The sequence below is a fragment of the Silurus meridionalis genome, chromosome 17 (assembly GCF_014805685.1).
Source record: "Silurus meridionalis isolate SWU-2019-XX chromosome 17, ASM1480568v1, whole genome shotgun sequence".
NCBI classification, from domain to species: domain Eukaryota; kingdom Metazoa; phylum Chordata; class Actinopteri; order Siluriformes; family Siluridae; genus Silurus; species Silurus meridionalis.
The window spans coordinates 8210792-8229666 of NC_060900.1; the positions used below are offsets into that span (position 1 = coordinate 8210792).

Sequence of the window (18875 nt, forward strand, 5' to 3'; positions counted from 1 at the left end):
TACATTTCAGGCCTCAAGGGAATAGAGTAAGTGTTTTTGAATGAAGAACGTTGTCTCCTGCCCTCAGCACATCACACAAACCTTTGTCAGCATGGCATAATTTGAAATACGGTACCAATTCTTTAGTTGAACGACGTGCTCTGGGCTGTCACGCAAAAGCTGGTTCACATAAATGTGCACATGCTCCCAGAAAACCAGCAGCATTTGAAGGACGTTGAAAAATTTGTAATCGGCGTATTCAGAGCTTTTTTACTTTCCGTGAATTTCTGCTGATGAGAAACAGATTCTTATCGACACAATGATAGACGGAGGATGTCGATTTGCATGCTGTTTCGTTTAAATCTGATAAAGTAAATGAATTTGTCTATACTCACCCACCATACTATACCCACCCGTCTACACTCATCTTCTCTGTGTGTGCATTTTGGCACAGAAACTGACTATTTTCAAGCATTTCCTTGCTTAAATGTGACCAATAATACACATGGACCTCCCAACACACACACACACACACACACACACACACACACACACACAATACAAAACATCCTATGGCCCATTACACAAGAATCTAAAATCTTATGAGCTGGTGTAATCCATGTTTTGCCTTAAGAGATGCAGAGGAGATATAAATCTGTTCTTTTGTTCAGGACTGTCTGAACATATTCCCAGCTTTTATCCTATTTAATTATAGAAAAAAATAAAATCTAAAACCACATAAGACAAATTTTCCCCTTTTCCACTTATTTTTATTTTTTTATACATATTAGAGGCCATGCATTTTAATATATTTTTTATTTTAAAGGCTGTTTTGTCGTGATTTTTGACCTAACAAACATCGTTTCCTCGTAATTAGTACTCTTTTTTGTGTGTGTATTAGACAGAAGAGCATGTTTTAGTGGCAGCGTCACGCATTTAAAGTGGCAGCAGGGCTCGTCCATGTTTTCTACATGTTACAGCATCTTGAACATTCCTCGTGATCAGTAATGACTTTTCTGTGTATTAGGCACAGGAGCATGTTCTAGAGGAAGCATCATCTCAGCACCATGGATAAGAACCATGTCCACGCGCCTGCTGCCACAAGGTTATTATTCATGAGGCTGCATTTAGAACATGCTCTTATGCCGAATACACAGAAAAAACTAAATTATTTAATCATAAGAAAAACAATGTTAGGTCAAGATCAAGAGAAAATGGACTCGTGATAACGAGTAAACAACTTTTGTTATGTCGAGATCACGAGAAAACAATAAATTAAATATTAGGACTTCCGTACAAAGCTCCCCAGGATCCAACTGATTTGGTTTGCCTGCTGAACAACTGACGGCTGGATTCCAAATGGCTTTACATTTCCTTACATAGGCGCCCTACATCCGGAACTCCATTTGGAATCGAGCCAGCGGTGTCCATGGAAACGCAGCAAACAGGCGCTGGTGCTCAACAGAATACAGCTGAAGGGCGAGAGGTGCGCTGTCTCCAAGTTGGTAAGGAAAAAACTTGTAAAATGTTGATAAACACTGCAGATTCTGGGCTAACAATAGGTTAGTTCACTTTCTAGTTAAAGGAAGTTAGGTACAATACTCCTGGTTGAAGTTGATCTACAGTAGCTAGCTAATGTAGCCTGTTCTGCACTGTATCAATGGACTTTGAAACAAAAGTCCAAAAGTAGCAGTGTATGAAGGGCTGTAGGATCAATGAGGGGCAGAGTTCAGTAAAGAGACAGCTCTAGGAAAAAATATTGCAAATTTTCATTTTTTTACTGGGATATATAGACAAAAGTTTGCAGACACCTGACCATAAGATCGTATGTGCTTTTTGAACATCCCATTCCACATTTAGTTCCCATTTCCTGTTCAAGTAGTCTTTATTGTCATTCCAACCATATACAGTGCAGTACACAGTGTAACAAAACAACGTTTCCCCAGGACTAAGGTGCTACAACAGACAACATGAATTAACAAAAGGAACATGGAAAGACACAAAACTTTAAGCTAACATCAAAAAGTGCACATGTGCAACATTTAGTGCAATCAAACAAGGACAACTTGAGACAAGGAGACAGTAGACACAGTGACTGTCAAAAACAGTAAACACAGTGACACTGTGAATGTTACCGCATCCAAAAATATTCGATTAAACTTCGGGGAAAACCCACATGTGGCTGGAGACGGTCAGGTGTCCCAATACTTTTGTCTATATAGTACATGTAAAAAAATACATTTGTAAATCCAAACACCTCATCAGCATTTGTTAATCTTTAAAATGACTTTGTTATAAGGAAAAAAAATTTGTGTTATTAAAGACGTCTCATTATTATAAGAAAAATATCTCCTTTTTTACAAGATACAAATATCTTGTTTATAAAGGTTGGTTTATTTCAGAGATTTCAATTAAAAAAAAACTTGTTACTTCAGGAAAAACGTTTCATTATTATAAGAAAAACATCATGTTTTTGTGGGATTAACATCTTGTTTTTACATCTTGTATCTTCTTCCTATTAGAAAACACCTTCTTACTGTTAGAAATTGTTGTTATAACAAGAAAAGCAAATATGAGGAAAAACATCTCATTATTATCAGAAAAGCGTCTTGTACAACATATTGTTATTTCATCAAAAACATCTTGTTTCTTCTCGCTATCTTGAGATTAATGTGTTCTAAAAACATAAATGCCTGGTTTAATTTTTACAATAAGCAATAGAAATGGGTATTGAGAAAATGTTAAGTTCCATTACTACAGTAAAAGGGGAGTATTACAGATTTAATTCTTTTAAATAAAGAACACTATCTATACAATTAATTAGCACTTGATACAAATATGTTCTCCAGGATAGATTCAAATGTAAATCTAACCATTATCAACAATTCTCAAAAATCTGCTGTAATATTCTTATAAATAGGAATGAACATGACTTTATGAATCTAGGTCAATTTGAAAATGAAATCTTTGGTTAATAAAAAAAATAAAGGTTTTGGAAGAAAAACCTACATATATTGTCTCCATTCTTGTAAGAGTGGTATAAAAGACCTTGACACAAAACACAATGGCACACAAACTGGCACCACATATTTAGGAAACATAGGTGTGTTCTTCAAAGGTGTTTTTTTTATAGAGTTGATATTATTATTACAAAAACCTAGAATGATGGTATAGGGTAACATGATAAAAATGAAAAAAATGAAAAGGACTGACATCAACAAAATTGTTATGTCTACCTGTAGTACATACAATATCAGACATCAGACACATCCTGTGATACAGTATATATTGACCAATCCTCTAAAACCAACCCCTAATCCTCCCCTGAATGTGATTGCTGTCTCTATTAAACAACTGTTTAGGAACAAACTGTAAGAGAAACATCTATACACTTCCTCATTAATACAATATTCCATCAGCCTATCATGTGGCAGCAGCACAATGCATTAAATCAGGTCAAAAGCTTAAGTTGATTTTTACATCAAACATCAGAATTGGGAAAAAAGTGATCTCACTGGCCATGGTTGTTCATGCCAAATAAACTGGTTTGAGTTTTTCAGAACAGAAATCTGAGGCTACAGTGGGCACAGGCTCACAGAAACTGGGTATTCCCCTGACCACTTTTGCGGAATCTGTGCCCACTCTAGCCTCATATTCCTGTTTATGTCTGATAGGAGAACATTTTGCTTTTATAGACTATGCGCCTGATGTGTTGATGATCTGAGATACCATATTTGTACGACCCCAATTCCAAAAAAAGGGACACTTTGTAAAATGTTTATCCCTGTTTAACTCTGTTATGTTGTATGGTTTAAAAGACAGGAGGTGGAGCTGGAGGTAGCAGTGCTGAAGATGTTAAGGTTTTTATTGGGAGTGCTGGATCTGTGATGATCACAAATGTTGAGCTCATAAAACTAGGAGCTACTAACCATATAGACTGTATAAGACTGCAGAAAGAACATTACTTATAATCTTATACTCCAGTAATCATGTTAGTTCTCACACTCCAGTGTTCTATATTGTTGAAAGATTTATGATCAAACTCTTGATGTCACCCAAATAAGGATGGGTTCCCCTTTTGAGTCTGGTTCCTCTCAAGGTTTCTTCCTCATTACATCTAACGGAGTTTTTCCTTGCCACAGTCGCCACGGCTGCTCATCAGGGACAAATTCACACCATTCACCTTAACTATTGATTTCTGTAAAGCTGCTTTGAGACAATGTCTGTTGTGAAAAGCGCTATACAAATAAACTTGACTTGACTTGACAAGGATGGACAGGATTAGAAACAAGTTTATTAGTGGGACAGCACATGTAGGACGTTTTGGAGACAAGGTAAGAGAGGCGAGACTGAGATGGTTTGGACATGTGCAGAGGAGGGACATGGGGTATTTCAGTAGGAGAATGCTGAGGATGGAGCCACCAGGAAGGAGGAAAAGAGGAAGACCAAGGAGGGGGTTTATGGATGTGGTGAGGGAAGACATGCAGGTAGTTTGTTTGAAAGAGGCAGATGTAGAGGACAGGGGGGTATAGTCAAGCCAAGTATCATGGGCTGCATGTACAAGGAATTTGTCATGGTGTGCAAGTGCTATAAAAATATGAAAAACTATAAAATATAGGAAAATGAAATAATAAATGAATAAATAAAGATAAAGACATTAACTGTATAATTTGCGCAGGTTATGTAAAGTGAGGCAGTGCAAATAACAAGATTTCCAAATAAGTCCAAGATGCAGAGTTGCAGTATAGTAGACCATGTTGGTTTTGTTAATGTGTTATGTGTTGTGTTATGAGATGAAAGTGCAAGGTTTATATTTATGTTAGAGATTTGGAGGCAGACCAGAGATGATGGCGAGTCCCTGTTGATGAGGTCAGATGTGGATGGGAAAAAATTTTACCATTTTACGGAAAAATCTTGGATCTAGGATCTTAGATGATCTTAGAGAGTTAAAGATAGGCATTGCTACATCGATCTGTAAATAACTGTGTCTTCAAATTGTGCACCATTTTTAGAATAACAAAAATAGAAAAAGAAAAACAGTTGAATATTTACCCATTTACAGTATATAATATCAGCAAAGGTTTCAAAGAATCATACATTTAAACATTTGATATGTTTTCCATGTTCTATTGTGAATAAAATATGGGTTTATGAGATTTGCCAATCACTGCATTCTGTTTCTATTTACATTTTACACCGTGTCCCAACTTTTTGGAATATGAGTTTGTAAAAAGTTATTTGAGTAACTGTAGCCTAATGTAGTGTTTCTGAAATACTCAGAACAGTCACCAACAACCATGCCATGGTCAAAGCTTACATTTCTCCTTATTCTGATGTTGAACATTAACTGAAGCTCTGTCTCTGCAGCTCAACAATTTAATGCAATGCTGTCCTATGATTGGTTAATTCTACAAAGTAGTGAGTGTAACTAACTCTAAGAAAAAGGTGAATAAGGTAATCCTTTTGAGCTCCATTTTGTTTGGTCTCTTCCGCCCCCATATGGTATAGTCCTTTAACTCCGACCCCATATGGTATAGATCTTTAACTCCGCCTCCACTAGTTAGTGAGACGCACACATGGAAAAGGAAAGTAATGTCGCTAAAATGCTCTGAAATCGTACAAAGTTCTCAAGAAAAGTATGGGATAATTAAGCACCTAGCTGGAACGGGAACAAGGTACTGTGTTTGATTTGTTTAATGTGTATATGCATTAATATGTGGGTTAATCTATTTAACTGTGAAGAAGTGTTTTAATGTGTTATCACTGATGTCATGTGATACGTCAGTGTCACATGACACTGTCACATCTGTGACATCATTGTGTGACATCACAAATATTCCTATTAAAGTGGCTAGTGGCTGTTTGTTATGGTGGTATAAGGTGATGGTAAATTGTTATAAAGCATTATAATGTTACAGGTCAACTATAAAGGGTTTTTTTGGTGAGTCCAGTCCATACTGCAATGGATGATAATGCATCTGAGATCTCTGAACATGAAGCACCAGAGAACAACTGGACTGAAAACACAAAAGGTAGATGTTAATGCATTAATGCATGTTAATCAATTTTGGTATCATCATTAATAGAGGAAATTATGTGATGTACATCTAAAAATGTGTCCCATTCCAGCAGAAGAAGGTGGAACACGGGAGACAGTGTTTCAGGATGAAGATGGCTTTCATGCTGATTGGTCCATGGACATAGATGACCTTGAATGGTAAGCCTAATATTCGCCATATTTTGTGTAAAAACACTGATGGGATCTTTATCACATTTGGTCTTTCCAACAGGGATGTAAGCACCGAGTCAGGAGATGTGGAGCTCGATGAGAGGGACGAGAGTAACATGGACAGCACTCGGATGTTCAAGCTGAGAAGAGGCCTGGACCAGCTGGACCATTTTTACAAACAGAAGGAGCTTAACGTGATAAAGGCTAGGTCTTTCTATACACACACACACACACACACACACACACACACACACACACACACAACACACATCTATGTGCACACATCTGCTCATGCACATAGATACAACATAACAGAAACTCAGAATCATTTCTCTCCACTGCATTTAACAGAAGAAATCCTCACACTTTAATTGGTGGATATATTTAAAACCGATCTCTCCAGCCAGAAAAAAAAACATAAGTATTTTCCATATGTGTTTCTAGCCTTTAGCCTGAGCTGTGGAGAAGCTGTTAGGTGGGCGGATGGAGCGACTCACAGGTTACATTGTATTTGAAAAGCAGCGTGGAACAAACATGCTGTCATAAATCTGCAACATTCTGACATGAAATACACACTGCTGTGCACATTCAGATGCCCTCTGTAATACAATTGCCCCCTTCGGCTTCACTATTCTATCAAGCTCTATGTCCTATTCAGGTAGTTTTGGAAGAGCCACTCACCATTTTTTTCCCACATGGCTGCACATTAAGAGCTGGAAGATTACATTTTTACTGCGTTTGTATTACATGCAGTGCAAAAAAGGAGCGTCTTTCCTATATATTTTCTTTATATTATTTAAATAGAGAACCATTTGGGCTCTTGCATACATTCGTGTTTCATCTAATCCAACTGATATACAATATATTATATCTTGAGAAAAAAAAGGTCTCTTTTCTCACTATTCGCTATGTGTTGCTGTCTGTGGTGCACTGAGGTGTGATCACTTTCCAGCTCCCTCGTGACTGCTGCTAAAAGAAATACTTTTCAAGCTAATTTGGAAAGGCACATTTTGCCACTAAAGCCTTGGAGCCTTTTTTTATTTTCAAACTCTAACAAGCCTTCATGCTTCCCCTCATGCTTTTTAACAGGGAGGAACTGAAAGTCTGTCGCCTTCATGTGACTGAACTGGAAAAACAAAGAGACCACCTAGAAATTGACATAGAAAGGGAGAAGCAGGCAGAGAACAGGTAAAATGCAAATGTATTGACATTCTAGGTGGGAAGGAGAAGTATCTGTTGTCACTTCAACCTCCGTGTGTGTGTGTTGTTGTCCGTAGCGCAGCCGTATTCCGCCTACGTGCCCGCCACAAGTGTGTTTGTGCCGAAATTCAAGCAGAGGAGGAGCTGGAGGCTCATCTAGCCATGGTCCTGCAAGAGCATGAGTAAGTCCTATACCTCAATATTAAGAATTATATGTCTAAGTCGCTAAAAAAAAAGTCCACTGGTGTTGACAGATGTAACACTTGCTGGTTGAAGATTATTTAAAACATCTTATGTCAAAGCTGTTAATACTGGAACCGCAAACATGGGGTAATGGAAAATTCTAAAAAACTAAATATTTAATGCTATTACACTTTTTTAGGAGCTCTGCTATATATATACAGTATACATTTAATTTTATACAGTTAATATGTATGATGAGCCAATGGATTTAGCTGTGAACATCTGTGCAGGTGTTTTGAACTCTCTGATCTATCTATCTCATTGACACACTCTGGAAACCCAGTATTTCCTTTTTGCTTATTTCCCTTTATAGTAATAATTTGTCTAGTGGAAGAGGCACCCTCATTTTCTGTCAAGGTCAACTGAAAATGTTTTGAGTTCATCCGTGTCAAATAAATTGTATCAGTGTGTTTAACTTTACTAACATTAAACATGTAGACAGAACAGCCATAACATTAAAACCACCTGCCCCATATAGTGTAGGTTTCCCATGTGGCAAAAAAACCTGCTCTGATCCATCAAGGTATAGACTCAAAATGACCCTGTGTAAAGATAAACTGCGGTATCTGGCATCAAGGTGCTAGCAGCTGATCCCTGGTGACAGAACATTGTTGCCATGAAGTGTAGGTGGTACATTACATTTACATTTGTGGCATTTAGCAGACGCCCTTATCCAGAGCGACGTACAAAAGTGCTTTGAGTCTCTAGTAATGAATAAATCTACACTGGTACGCAAGATTACAAACTTAATATAAATATAACTCGAATTCTACAAACTTGGAAAGTACTAATTTAGGTATTTCAGGAAGAGGTAGGTTTTCAGTCGTCGTTTGAAGATAGTCAGGGACAGTACGGACATCTAGGGGAAGTTCATTCCACCACCTCGGTGCCAGAACAGAGAAGATAAGTAAAACCAACATACCAACTTTTTGCAACAATCTGTGCTGCAGAAGTTCTTCTGTGGGACCAGATGGACTAGTTTTTAATTTCTATACACATTAGTAAGCACTGGGTGCCCATGTCACTGGTTCACTGGTCACTGGTGGTTGGTACCAATGCTCTGATGCATAATCTTATAGTCATCACAGTTTGGCCTATGTCAAATTTCAGCTTAGATCTTTGATTAAAACACATCAACTTTGAGAAAAGACTGTTCTGATATATCCCACCCCTTAATAGGTGCTAGGATGAAATAATCAATGTTATAAGCTGTCAGTTGTTTCAGTGTTATGGCTGATAAAGATCTCTTTTTTAAAAGTTGTTCTATTTCTGTTTTATTTTATTTCATTAAAAAATTAACCAATTCATAAAAAAAACATGTTTTAGTTCTAAAAAGAATAAAAAAATGTGCCTCCTGGGGAACAGTTTAAATCCATATGGAAGTAATTTAGAACATTTTCCCCATTACACAAGATTCACCTCGACATGTCATTTAGCTAATTAGTCCTAAGCACACACTGTCCATTTATATATAACTAATAAAATAACCTTTTTTTTTTTTTTGCTCTAATTGTGTCTAAGTGTGTCTAACCTTTCATTAACTTGCCTTTGAATAAAAATTAGAACAGACCGAGATGTCATTTAAAGTTCCCTTTCATGAACTCGAGCTGCGTCAAAATGCTTGGGAACGCTTCCGCATTGTCCACACGCTGAATCACGTGTGTAATCAGTCCAATGGGAAGGTGCGACGTGACCAACGGGGTGACGTCACGACTAGGAAGCTATAAAAGCACATGTGAAGGAGACGACGCTAGCTTATCTTTGTTTAGGAAGCGCTCTATTTGTGTTTTGTCTTATATTATGTGCTAATGTCCAAAAAATATATACGAAAAAAAAGAATGCGACTATGAAGAGTAAGCACTATTTTCGTCAGTTTTTAAACACTATATTCGGCAGTTTGTTACCTGACAAATTTGATCCAAAAACGCGAGATCAGTCTGGAGAGACTGTTTCCTTTAAGAGACTGTCTGGAAGGCTGAAACCTGCTGAATGTGCTTCAAAGGGTCCTGTGTACTGTATATGAGGCTTTAATAACTAGTATAGTTCTCCACCCGGTTCAACAGGAGCACCCTAGTGGGGCTCAGGCAGGCTCTGGTTATGGAACAAGAAGAAAAGTTCTCTTAAGGAAGGAGGCCATTTATGGGGTCCTCCGCTACTCAGGTATTCTGGGTCCTACAGCTGGTGCTTCGTGGATCCCAAGAAGGATTGGGTTATATTAAATCTGTGTCCGCTCGACCACTCACTAATCAGACCTAGGTTTGAGGTGCCGACCCTGAAGCAGGTCATGTCTCAAAGTGGGCCTAAGACAGACCTCAAGGATACGTACTATTAAGAAGTCCCTGAGGTTCGTTTGGTCCTGATGTTCAGGACTAACTGGGGATGTCGCCAGTGGGGGGCATGGTGTACTTCAGTTTACAGTGCCCGCCCTACCCCGGCACCCACAGGTAGACAGCGTGTTAACCCTGCCACATAAGCTGCTTTCCACATGGAGAGCACATCCCAGAGCAGTTTAACGTGGAGCAAATGCCCCATTGAGGCTGAGGCCTGAAGAATAGGGACCCCACCCACATGTGGTGGAGTAATATGGAAAAGTTGCAGAGTGTAAGTGGATCTGTCGTACTTGTCCTCGCTAGTCCTCCCTTCTTCATTCAGCCTCTGGAGGGCTGGATGCTATGGTACAGGCATGGCCTGTACCCTCTTCCCCTGTCGCTGCTCCTGGGAGTTTTGGAGAGAGTTTGACAGGGCAGAGTTCGTCTCCTCTTGGTGGCCTTATGGTGGCCAGGCATACTGTGGTTGCTACCTGGTAGCCCTCCTCAAATGCCCTCCCTGTGAGCTTCCTCTGGAACCTTATTGATTCCCCGCCAGAGCCTTGGAGGCCACAGAAGGTTACTGGATGGTGTGAGTACCACCTGCTAGTCCTAGTTTATTGTCAGGTTGGTTCAGTAATGGGATCTTTTCTCAGTGCTGTCTTTACCCCAATATGGGGTATATTCCAAGGTGCCCTCGGTTGTCCCATGACCAGTCGTGCTCCGGGCTTTCTAACTACCTCCCCTTCAGGCCAGGAAGCCCAACGGCTCAATACATGCGCCTAGAAAATTATTCCTCCATCCTGCAAACAAGGAGACCCTCAGCAGGTGGATTGTCCTTTGGTTCTCCGCGCCTTTCGGGTCAGAGCTCACTCTACTCTAAGTGTGGCGGTCTTTGAGGCCTTGTCCTATAGAGCTTCGCTCCTTGACATTGGCAACGCTTCAGCCTAGCTGTGCTCTTCCACTCTAGGCAGGGATTGGTCAGTCTGGAGGAAACTTGTTCCCAAAGCGTTTTGACGTAGCTGGAGTTCCTGAAAGGGAACGTCTCTAGGTTACGTAGGTAACACTGTTTCCCAGAGGGACCGAGACGCTGTATCTCTATGCCACACTGCTGGCATCCCTGCATTGCTTTCTTCACTTTCGAAGCTAGCGTCAGCTCTGTAGCATGTGATTTTATAGCTTCCTGTTCACACCATTCACCTTAACTGGTGATTTCTGTAAAGCTGCTTTGAGACAATGTCTGTTGTGAAAAGCGCTATACAAATAAACCTGACTTGACTTGACTTGACTTGACGTCACCCCCCCGGTGATGTCACGCCTACCCATTGGACTGATTACATATGTGATTCAGAGCGTGGACAATGGGAAAGCTTTCCTTAAGCGTTTTTGACCAGGGTTACATACATGACCGAGAGACAGTCATGTAAAAGTAGATTCTTGTGCAATATACTTTCTCAAAATATTGTTCTGTCACTGATAGTGTCTAAAAGCAGATAAATGTTTAATTTTTTTGTCCAGACTGGAGCTTTGCCAAGTGGAGATAGAACTTGGTCAGTACTTAGGTCTTCGTCAGGAGGTGGAACATGAGGAGAAGAAATTGCGGGCTCTGCATCAGGAGAAACACAGTCAAAGACTCCAAATAGAGAAGAGCATCAACAAGAGAGCCAAACTGAAAGCACTGCATGCCAAAAAGTACCCCGTGGCACATTTAACTTTTTGCTGTACCAAGTACCATTTTGATACATAGATGAAACATACAGTAGATGTAGGAAAAAATACATCACATTTAATTTAAGCAAATTTATAAAAAGTAAAACCAGATTTTTACTTACAATAAAATGTTGAACAAGATTGACTTGATTTAAGAAAAAGTTTTTTTTTTTTTGCTCTGTGTCAGTGAGCAGAAAAAGACCTTACAAGAACAAGTGGAGCTTAAGATGAGGAAGAAGGAACAGATCCAGGCAAGCCGACAGAAAGCAGCATTCTTTCTTAAACAGACTCTCGAGAGGTACGACCTGCGTGCACATTTGCCACAGTGGTTGTATATTCTTACCCAGTTCGTTAATCTATTTCTTTCTTGAAGAATGCGTGAAAAAGAGGAGGAAGGAGAAAAGATAAAGAAGGAGCTAATGAAGAGGAGGACAGAAGCTGCAGAATCACTGAAGGCAATATAGCAGCCAGTCAGGTATGTGACTGGAATTCATTATATAACCCTTATAATTTTACCCTATAGATTTATTATATCTGTTTATGCCCTTCTTATACAACATCTATTTGATTGATTCTCTCAAAGCATTTGTGTCAGGTCATTAATTCAGGCTGTGTAATCAGGCACTTCAGATAATGTTTGGGTAAAAACATCTAAAGAGAAAGACAAATGTATCTGGGTTACTTTGATTGTAGCATGTATGGTGGTAACAAAGTGTTTCAGAAAGTGCTGCTATACTTGGGATTTACACAACATACACAACATTCTCTAGAGGTTAAATACCAGTGGCAAGCCGTGCATTTCACACCTATCTCACGCCTTCCGTGGTGTCCTACCTAAATCTACTCACCTCTTAATACCATGATTATCACACCACAGCTATAGAAACCATCAATATTACAGAGAAAAGCAGTATAGCAGAGCGCTGCATCATAGACAGTAATCTCACACAGCGAGAATGAATGGCATTAATAAAGAAAGAAACCCACAAACAATTCAACAAGTCTCCTTTCACTGCAGCCACTGCTGCACCTCCTGCACACATCATTTCCAGCAGGAGCATCGATATTAACCCCATAAAATGACCCTGGGTTTTCCCTGCATGTTTGTGCATTTTTGTACGCATTACGCTTTTTCCTGGGGATTGAAATTTATGGCAAATTGTGCTTTTGTGCAAATTCTACAGGAAAGAAAACGCAGTAGTAAAGATGGTTCATGAAAAAGCTGAACAACTGTGTTAAACTGTTTTGGCCGACCTTTCCTTAAAATGTCCAGCTTTTCTTGAAAAGTCTGTCTTTTAAATGTCCTTGTAAGTCTTCTTCTCTGTCAGCTATTGTGGAATGAAAAAACAGCTATTAAATCCACATGAATATATTTTAGATGCAGTTTGCGAATCTGACTAGAGCACACTCTGACCATCAAGTTAAAGGATGTGAAAATGCTAACATATTAGAAGCCTGCAAAGGGGCCTTAGAGTGGCCAAATAGCATTCTAAATGGTTAATGTAACAGCTCCAGGCAACATAGAGTTTATACTAAGAAAAAAGCCTGCAGTACTCACAGTGTTGCCCCTAATAATAATGCCCCCAATAAGTGATGTGATGGCTGAAATCTGATTGGATAGAAACACCTAAACGCCTAAACGAGTAAACCTATACTTGGTGGCACAGCAGTGGCAACACACCCGAGAGAAACACTATGGAATGAAGAGAATTTACAATTGGAAATACAAATTTATGAACAAAAATATATTGAAATATAAGTCATACAGATTGGTGCAAAAAATAAACAAAAAAACAGAAATTCAGGAAGGCAGGAAGTCTTCAGTAACTCATATAACCACTCCTTACAACTGTAATGAGCAGAAAATCCTCTCAGAATGCACAATGCATCAAGCATTGAGTCTCAGCATGCAATGTGTTGCATTCAGACATGCTTAATAATTTGCATTTGTAAAATATTATGATTAAAAATGTCTCTGGTTGCAGGAAGCTCTGCGTGTGAGAAAGCTTAAGCAGAAGGCCTGCTTGCCGAAGCTGAAAGAGGATAAAAATTTCCGTAAACATTTACTGCAAGAAGCAGGACTGAACAGCATCAAGCTCATGCACCTGCACAAAGCACAAGAAGACCTCTACAGAAAGCAGGAGTGAGGATTAATGCTAATTTTTGTTTTCCCACATGAAATGTCAAACTTGTTTTTTGCCGTTTTGGTTTGAATCGCATGCACAATGGCAAAGCATCACAATGCTGTACATTTTTGGTATCCTTTTTTACTATTACACAAGTAATTGATGGCTCAGAGCATCACAGATGCAAAAATGTTAATATTTTATGGATGCAAATGTGCACATTTTAATTTTAAATGGCAAAAATTAACAATAATTAAAAGCATGCTAGCATGCTAGCATACTTTAGAGAATGAAAGACATTACAATAAAAACATGCAGAAGCTCAGTGATAGAAATATCGATATAAATATAGAATAGCATAAAGTTCACCAGCTATGCTCACTCACTGGCCACATGAGATCATAATTGGTCAAAAAGATAATTTTGCTTTCATGGTTCTCTGTTATAAATAATACAATACACACTTTGCCTGCTATATAAGAGTATATGAGCTATATTCAATTTCTTTAAAACATCATATCACAGCTATAAAGTGACCTCCTTTTCCCTAATTCTTTTTTTTCCTAATTTAATTAGAACCTATTTTTATGTTATTTATATTGATGTTAATTGATTTAAAATCTTGTGGTCAGTTTGTATTGATATGTAAGATACAAGAAATATAAACTGAATTTTTTTATATTTTCGAAGGACATTCCAGGAGAAACAAAAAGTCAAAAAGATAGAGATAGTCTCCAAACTGCCACTGGAAGAAAAGCAAAAGGAGAAACTGAAAAAAACACATTCGCTCCTCATCCAGCCATCGGCACGTGTGACTCAAAGCATGGTGCTAAAGCGATGGGAAAAACTGCAACAGAATGTACTGCCTCTATCAGCACATGCAGAGAGAGAGGTAGAAAAAAGCTATTACAGTAGGGCCATTAGAGGCACTGAAAATAGAAATGTGTGTGATGTTTAATTATTTACTGTCTTTGTAACAATTCTACGATGGACTATTGTTTATTATCTCCATGATGGTATGGAGTAGTATTTCCCAATCTTAACACTGAGGATTTTATTCTCGTTTTTTATATTTCCATATATAGAATTTGCTCTAATTCTGTTCACTCTGTAATAGTAATTAGTGTGTTTAGATGGTGGAGAATGCAAAAATTAGATTTGAATTCAATACTGTGGCTGTTTGTCCACTATAGATTCTAATTATAGAACAACAGAGAATACTAAGTCCTAGTTTAGTGCTTTTTCTCTTGTAGTTAAATCAGGATAGATGCCCAACCCGCCCTGTGTCATCTCCTGCAAGCTCCAGAACTGGCATCAGCTCCTCTCTGGACTCATTGCAGAAACTTGAAGCGAGTACAAGAATTGAGGCAGACTGGCTAATGGAAAAGAAAGGAGATCAAGAGTGTATGGTCCAGCCTGAGTTCATTGGCCTTTGGGATCGTAAACACATGGATTACATGGTAATGATTTAAATAAGAGGCACAGACTTTTCAGTTATGATTAGTTCCATCAATTCACATATCACATTTGCATACTCTGCATTGATAACTTATCAATGAAATATTCACCAGAATACATTTCATTAATTGATGTGATTGAAGCTTATTATTTTTTTAGGGTCTCAGAAATGGTTCCTCACACAAATATGTTTCTCTTTGAAATTTACTTGTTTAATGTGCATTCAGTAGCAGAGACGGGGAGTAATGGGATAAAAGTATTTTCATGGAGACTGGAAACTCTCATGGGATTGTATGCTCTTGGGTATAAAACATGGACCAAGCACAAAATGGCGAGAAATTATGCTTTTAATAGTCTGAATAACAAATTATTGTTTAGAAAATTTGCAAGAATAAAACTAATGTATTTATGGGACTTTCTTTGCCACTATTTACTTGTTTCAGTTTGCTGTAGTGTACTGTTTAGGGAATGACTAGAAACAGGTCAATACAGTGGAGGAAATAATTATTTCATCCATTGCTGATTTTGCTGAGTTAGAAAGAAATTAACAATCTAGATTTTTTATGTAAGGTTTATTTTAACAGAGAGAGGATATTTAAAAAATAATAAAGGAAAACATTAAAGAAAGGTTAAAAGTTAATTTGTATTTGAACGAGAGAAATAAGTATTCGATCTATACCAAATCCGCAGACCCAAATTAGTCCTGTCCTAATATCAATTCATTATGTGTATAAAAGACACCAGTCACAGAATCAACCTCTTCCATTCAAACCTCTCCACCTCCATGGGCAAGACCCAAAAGCTGTCAAAGGACGTCAGGGACGAGATTGTAGATCTGCACATGGCTGGAATGGGCTACAGGACCATCAGATTGTTGCCTTGGCCATATGTTTTTGGTCACTGTTTGTTGGAAGACTCATCTTTAGTGTTTTGGCTGAGGTCAGGAGGTTCTCATCCAAGATTCTACAGTGCATGTCCCTGTTCATGTGGTGAAGTCTTCCTGTACCCTTAGCAGAGAAACAGCCCAAAAGCAGAATGTTTGTTCATCCCTGTTTGACAGTGGGGATGGTGTTCTTGTGGTCATATTCAGCATTTCTCTGCCTCCAAACACGGAAAGTCGAGTTGATGCCAAAGAGCTATATTTTGGTCTCATCTGACTACATCACATTCTTTCAAGCCTTCTCTAAATCTTTCAGGTGTTCATTGTCAAACTTCAGATGGGCCTGTTGATGTGCATTCTTAAGCAGAAGGTCCTTGGTGTGTTACCAATGGTTTTTCTGATGACTGTGGTCCCAGCTGAGATTTTGCATGGAGCTCCAAAGCGAGGGCGATTGACTATTGTTGTATTTCTTCCATTTTCGAATTATTGCTCCAACAGTGGTCTCTTTCTACCCACGCTTCTTGCTGATGGGCTTGTAGCCCAGTCCAGCCTTGTGCATGTCTACAATACAAGGACAAGTCCCTGATGTCCTTTGACAGCTCTTTGGTCTTGCCCATGGTGGTGGAGAGGTATTTATGCTACTTATCATTTCAACTGCTGTTTGAAGCCATTATTGAATGGAACAGTAACAATAACTCTTCCTTCTGTAAAAGACAGTTTACCCACAAGACTTAGATATTTAAAGAAATTAAAGAAAATAAACTTTCCTATACTAATTTACTTATTTGTTTAATTCTTGCAACCAATAAGTTTATGTTAAGACCATTCAAAATTTAATATTTTATCCAAGAGTATAGTATAATAATTTATACATAAAGGATTTTTTGCTTATTTATAAATCATGTATCTCTCTAAGGAAGGCATGGTTTGCAAGTCAGATCTTAAATGTGGAAACAGCCTGCTCTGACACTTTATAAGTGTGGGTGAATTGTACAGGATGGCCATTTTTTTAGGTTTGAAGAATTGAGTCAGCATAACTGCAGACCTCTCGAACAGAACATGCCCCGAAGGCATTCTGATCTACTCCAATTTGATTTATAAATATATAAGATTTGTTGTGTGATATTTGATTAACAGTTTCATATTATGGGTATGATTCTGTACATGGATCAAATGCAAGAGACACTACAAATTGTAATGACAGAGACAACACCTGAGACGTGTACGTCACAAGGAGGTTTACTGCATATTTTTACTTAGCAACACTACATGCTCTCTAGAAGAAAGATGTTAAAACATGACAACAAAAACACATTATCCTAGGCATGTTCATTATTGATGAGATTCGAGAGAACTGGGAATGCATTTTCTCAAAATTATGTAAGCTTAAATCCTCAATAGAATTATTGTACATTCAGCATTGTAAACACATTAACTTAATTAACCTAACTGCACATAAACTTAACTTAGAGCATATTAACTTTCTTTTTAATGCTATAATTGTTCCTTATAGTGCCTTAATCTTAGTACATCAAGTGTTATCCATTAGCTTTCGAGGTCTTTTCCTGTTCTCTCTTCTAGGATTAGATCGTTCTTGAGGTCTGTCTCCATAATCAAATTCATCCATTTCATCATCAGAGAGTTCACAGAGTGGTACATGTACTCTTTGTTTCAGGGGTTTAAAGTGTGAGGTGTTTCTTGTAATGATGTATGGTCCTCTTTGTGCTGTTATCATTGTGCCTTTTGTTTTTATCACTTTGTATGGTTTTGGATTACCGTATTTTCCGGACGCTACTTTTTCCCCACACTTTGAACCACATGGCTTAAACAACGAAGCGGCTAATTTATGGATTTTTTCCTGGGTTTTTCCCAGGTTTCACAAACTTCAAGACAAAAAAACAAGCCCCATAACATTAGACCAATGAAATTGATGAACGGGTTCAGGTGAACCAATGAAATTCTTTATATTAAATCAGATGCGCTCCCACTGAATCGGCCGCACCACATCATAAATATGGATGAGGTTCCTCTGATGTTTGACCTGCCGCTCACTCAGACTGTCAACAGGAAATGTGAATCATTCGTCACGCTAAAAACAACCGGGCATGAAAAAACACACTTCACCTGTGTTCTGAGCTGCACGGCATCGGGAGAAAAGATTCACCGATGGTGATTTTTAAACGCACAACGATGCCAAAAGAAAAACTCTTGAGAGCAATTGTTGTGAAACGAAGGAGGAAGACAGTGAACAATGACTTTCTTGGTAGGCTACTGTTTAGATACAAGCCGTGTAACAGACGCTGTCTTTCGTTAAAGCCTGTGTAAAGTTCATTAGTTTCAATGTAGACAGGTGCGGCTTATTTATGTTTAAAATTAAAATCTTTGTAAAATTCAGAGGGTGCGGCTTATATTTGGGTGCGCTTAATAGTCCGGAAATTACAGTATATGGTGTTTTGAGTTTTCCTTTTGTCTTTTCAACGAATGAGTACAGAATCTCCTGTTGTGAGTCCAGATGTTGAAACTCTTTTCCTCTTGTCCGAGTATTGCTTCATCTTCTCCAGTAATTTGATGTGCATAGGTCTACCGAACAACAATTCGGCCGGGGATATTCCGGTGGTCTGATGGGGGGGGTTGCTCTGTACTTCCTCAGAAACTTGTACAATTTTGTTTCCAAGGTTTTCCTTCAGCAAAAGCTGTCAATGTGGCTTTTGTTTATCGTTCTCATGAATCTCTCAACTTCACCA

The 18875-nt window shown here is 38.4% G+C and overlaps 1 protein-coding gene across 1 annotated transcript in view; it reads left to right on the forward strand.

Moving 5' to 3' along the window:
* Window positions 1–778: 778 nt before the first annotated feature.
* The window catches only part of cfap74 (cilia and flagella associated protein 74), a 58846-nt gene continuing 40749 nt past the window's right edge, over window positions 779–18875 (forward strand). The window contains 13 exon segments of the mRNA XM_046870910.1: window positions 779–1484; window positions 5898–6011; window positions 6109–6196; window positions 6270–6416; window positions 7298–7396; window positions 7486–7590; window positions 11476–11649; window positions 11855–11965; window positions 12041–12120; window positions 12123–12142; window positions 13653–13810; window positions 14484–14685; window positions 15047–15253. Of these exon segments, the coding sequence (XP_046726866.1) occupies window positions 5942–6011; window positions 6109–6196; window positions 6270–6416; window positions 7298–7396; window positions 7486–7590; window positions 11476–11649; window positions 11855–11965; window positions 12041–12120; window positions 12123–12142; window positions 13653–13810; window positions 14484–14685; window positions 15047–15253 (1461 nt within the window). The 5' untranslated portion in view covers window positions 779–1484; window positions 5898–5941.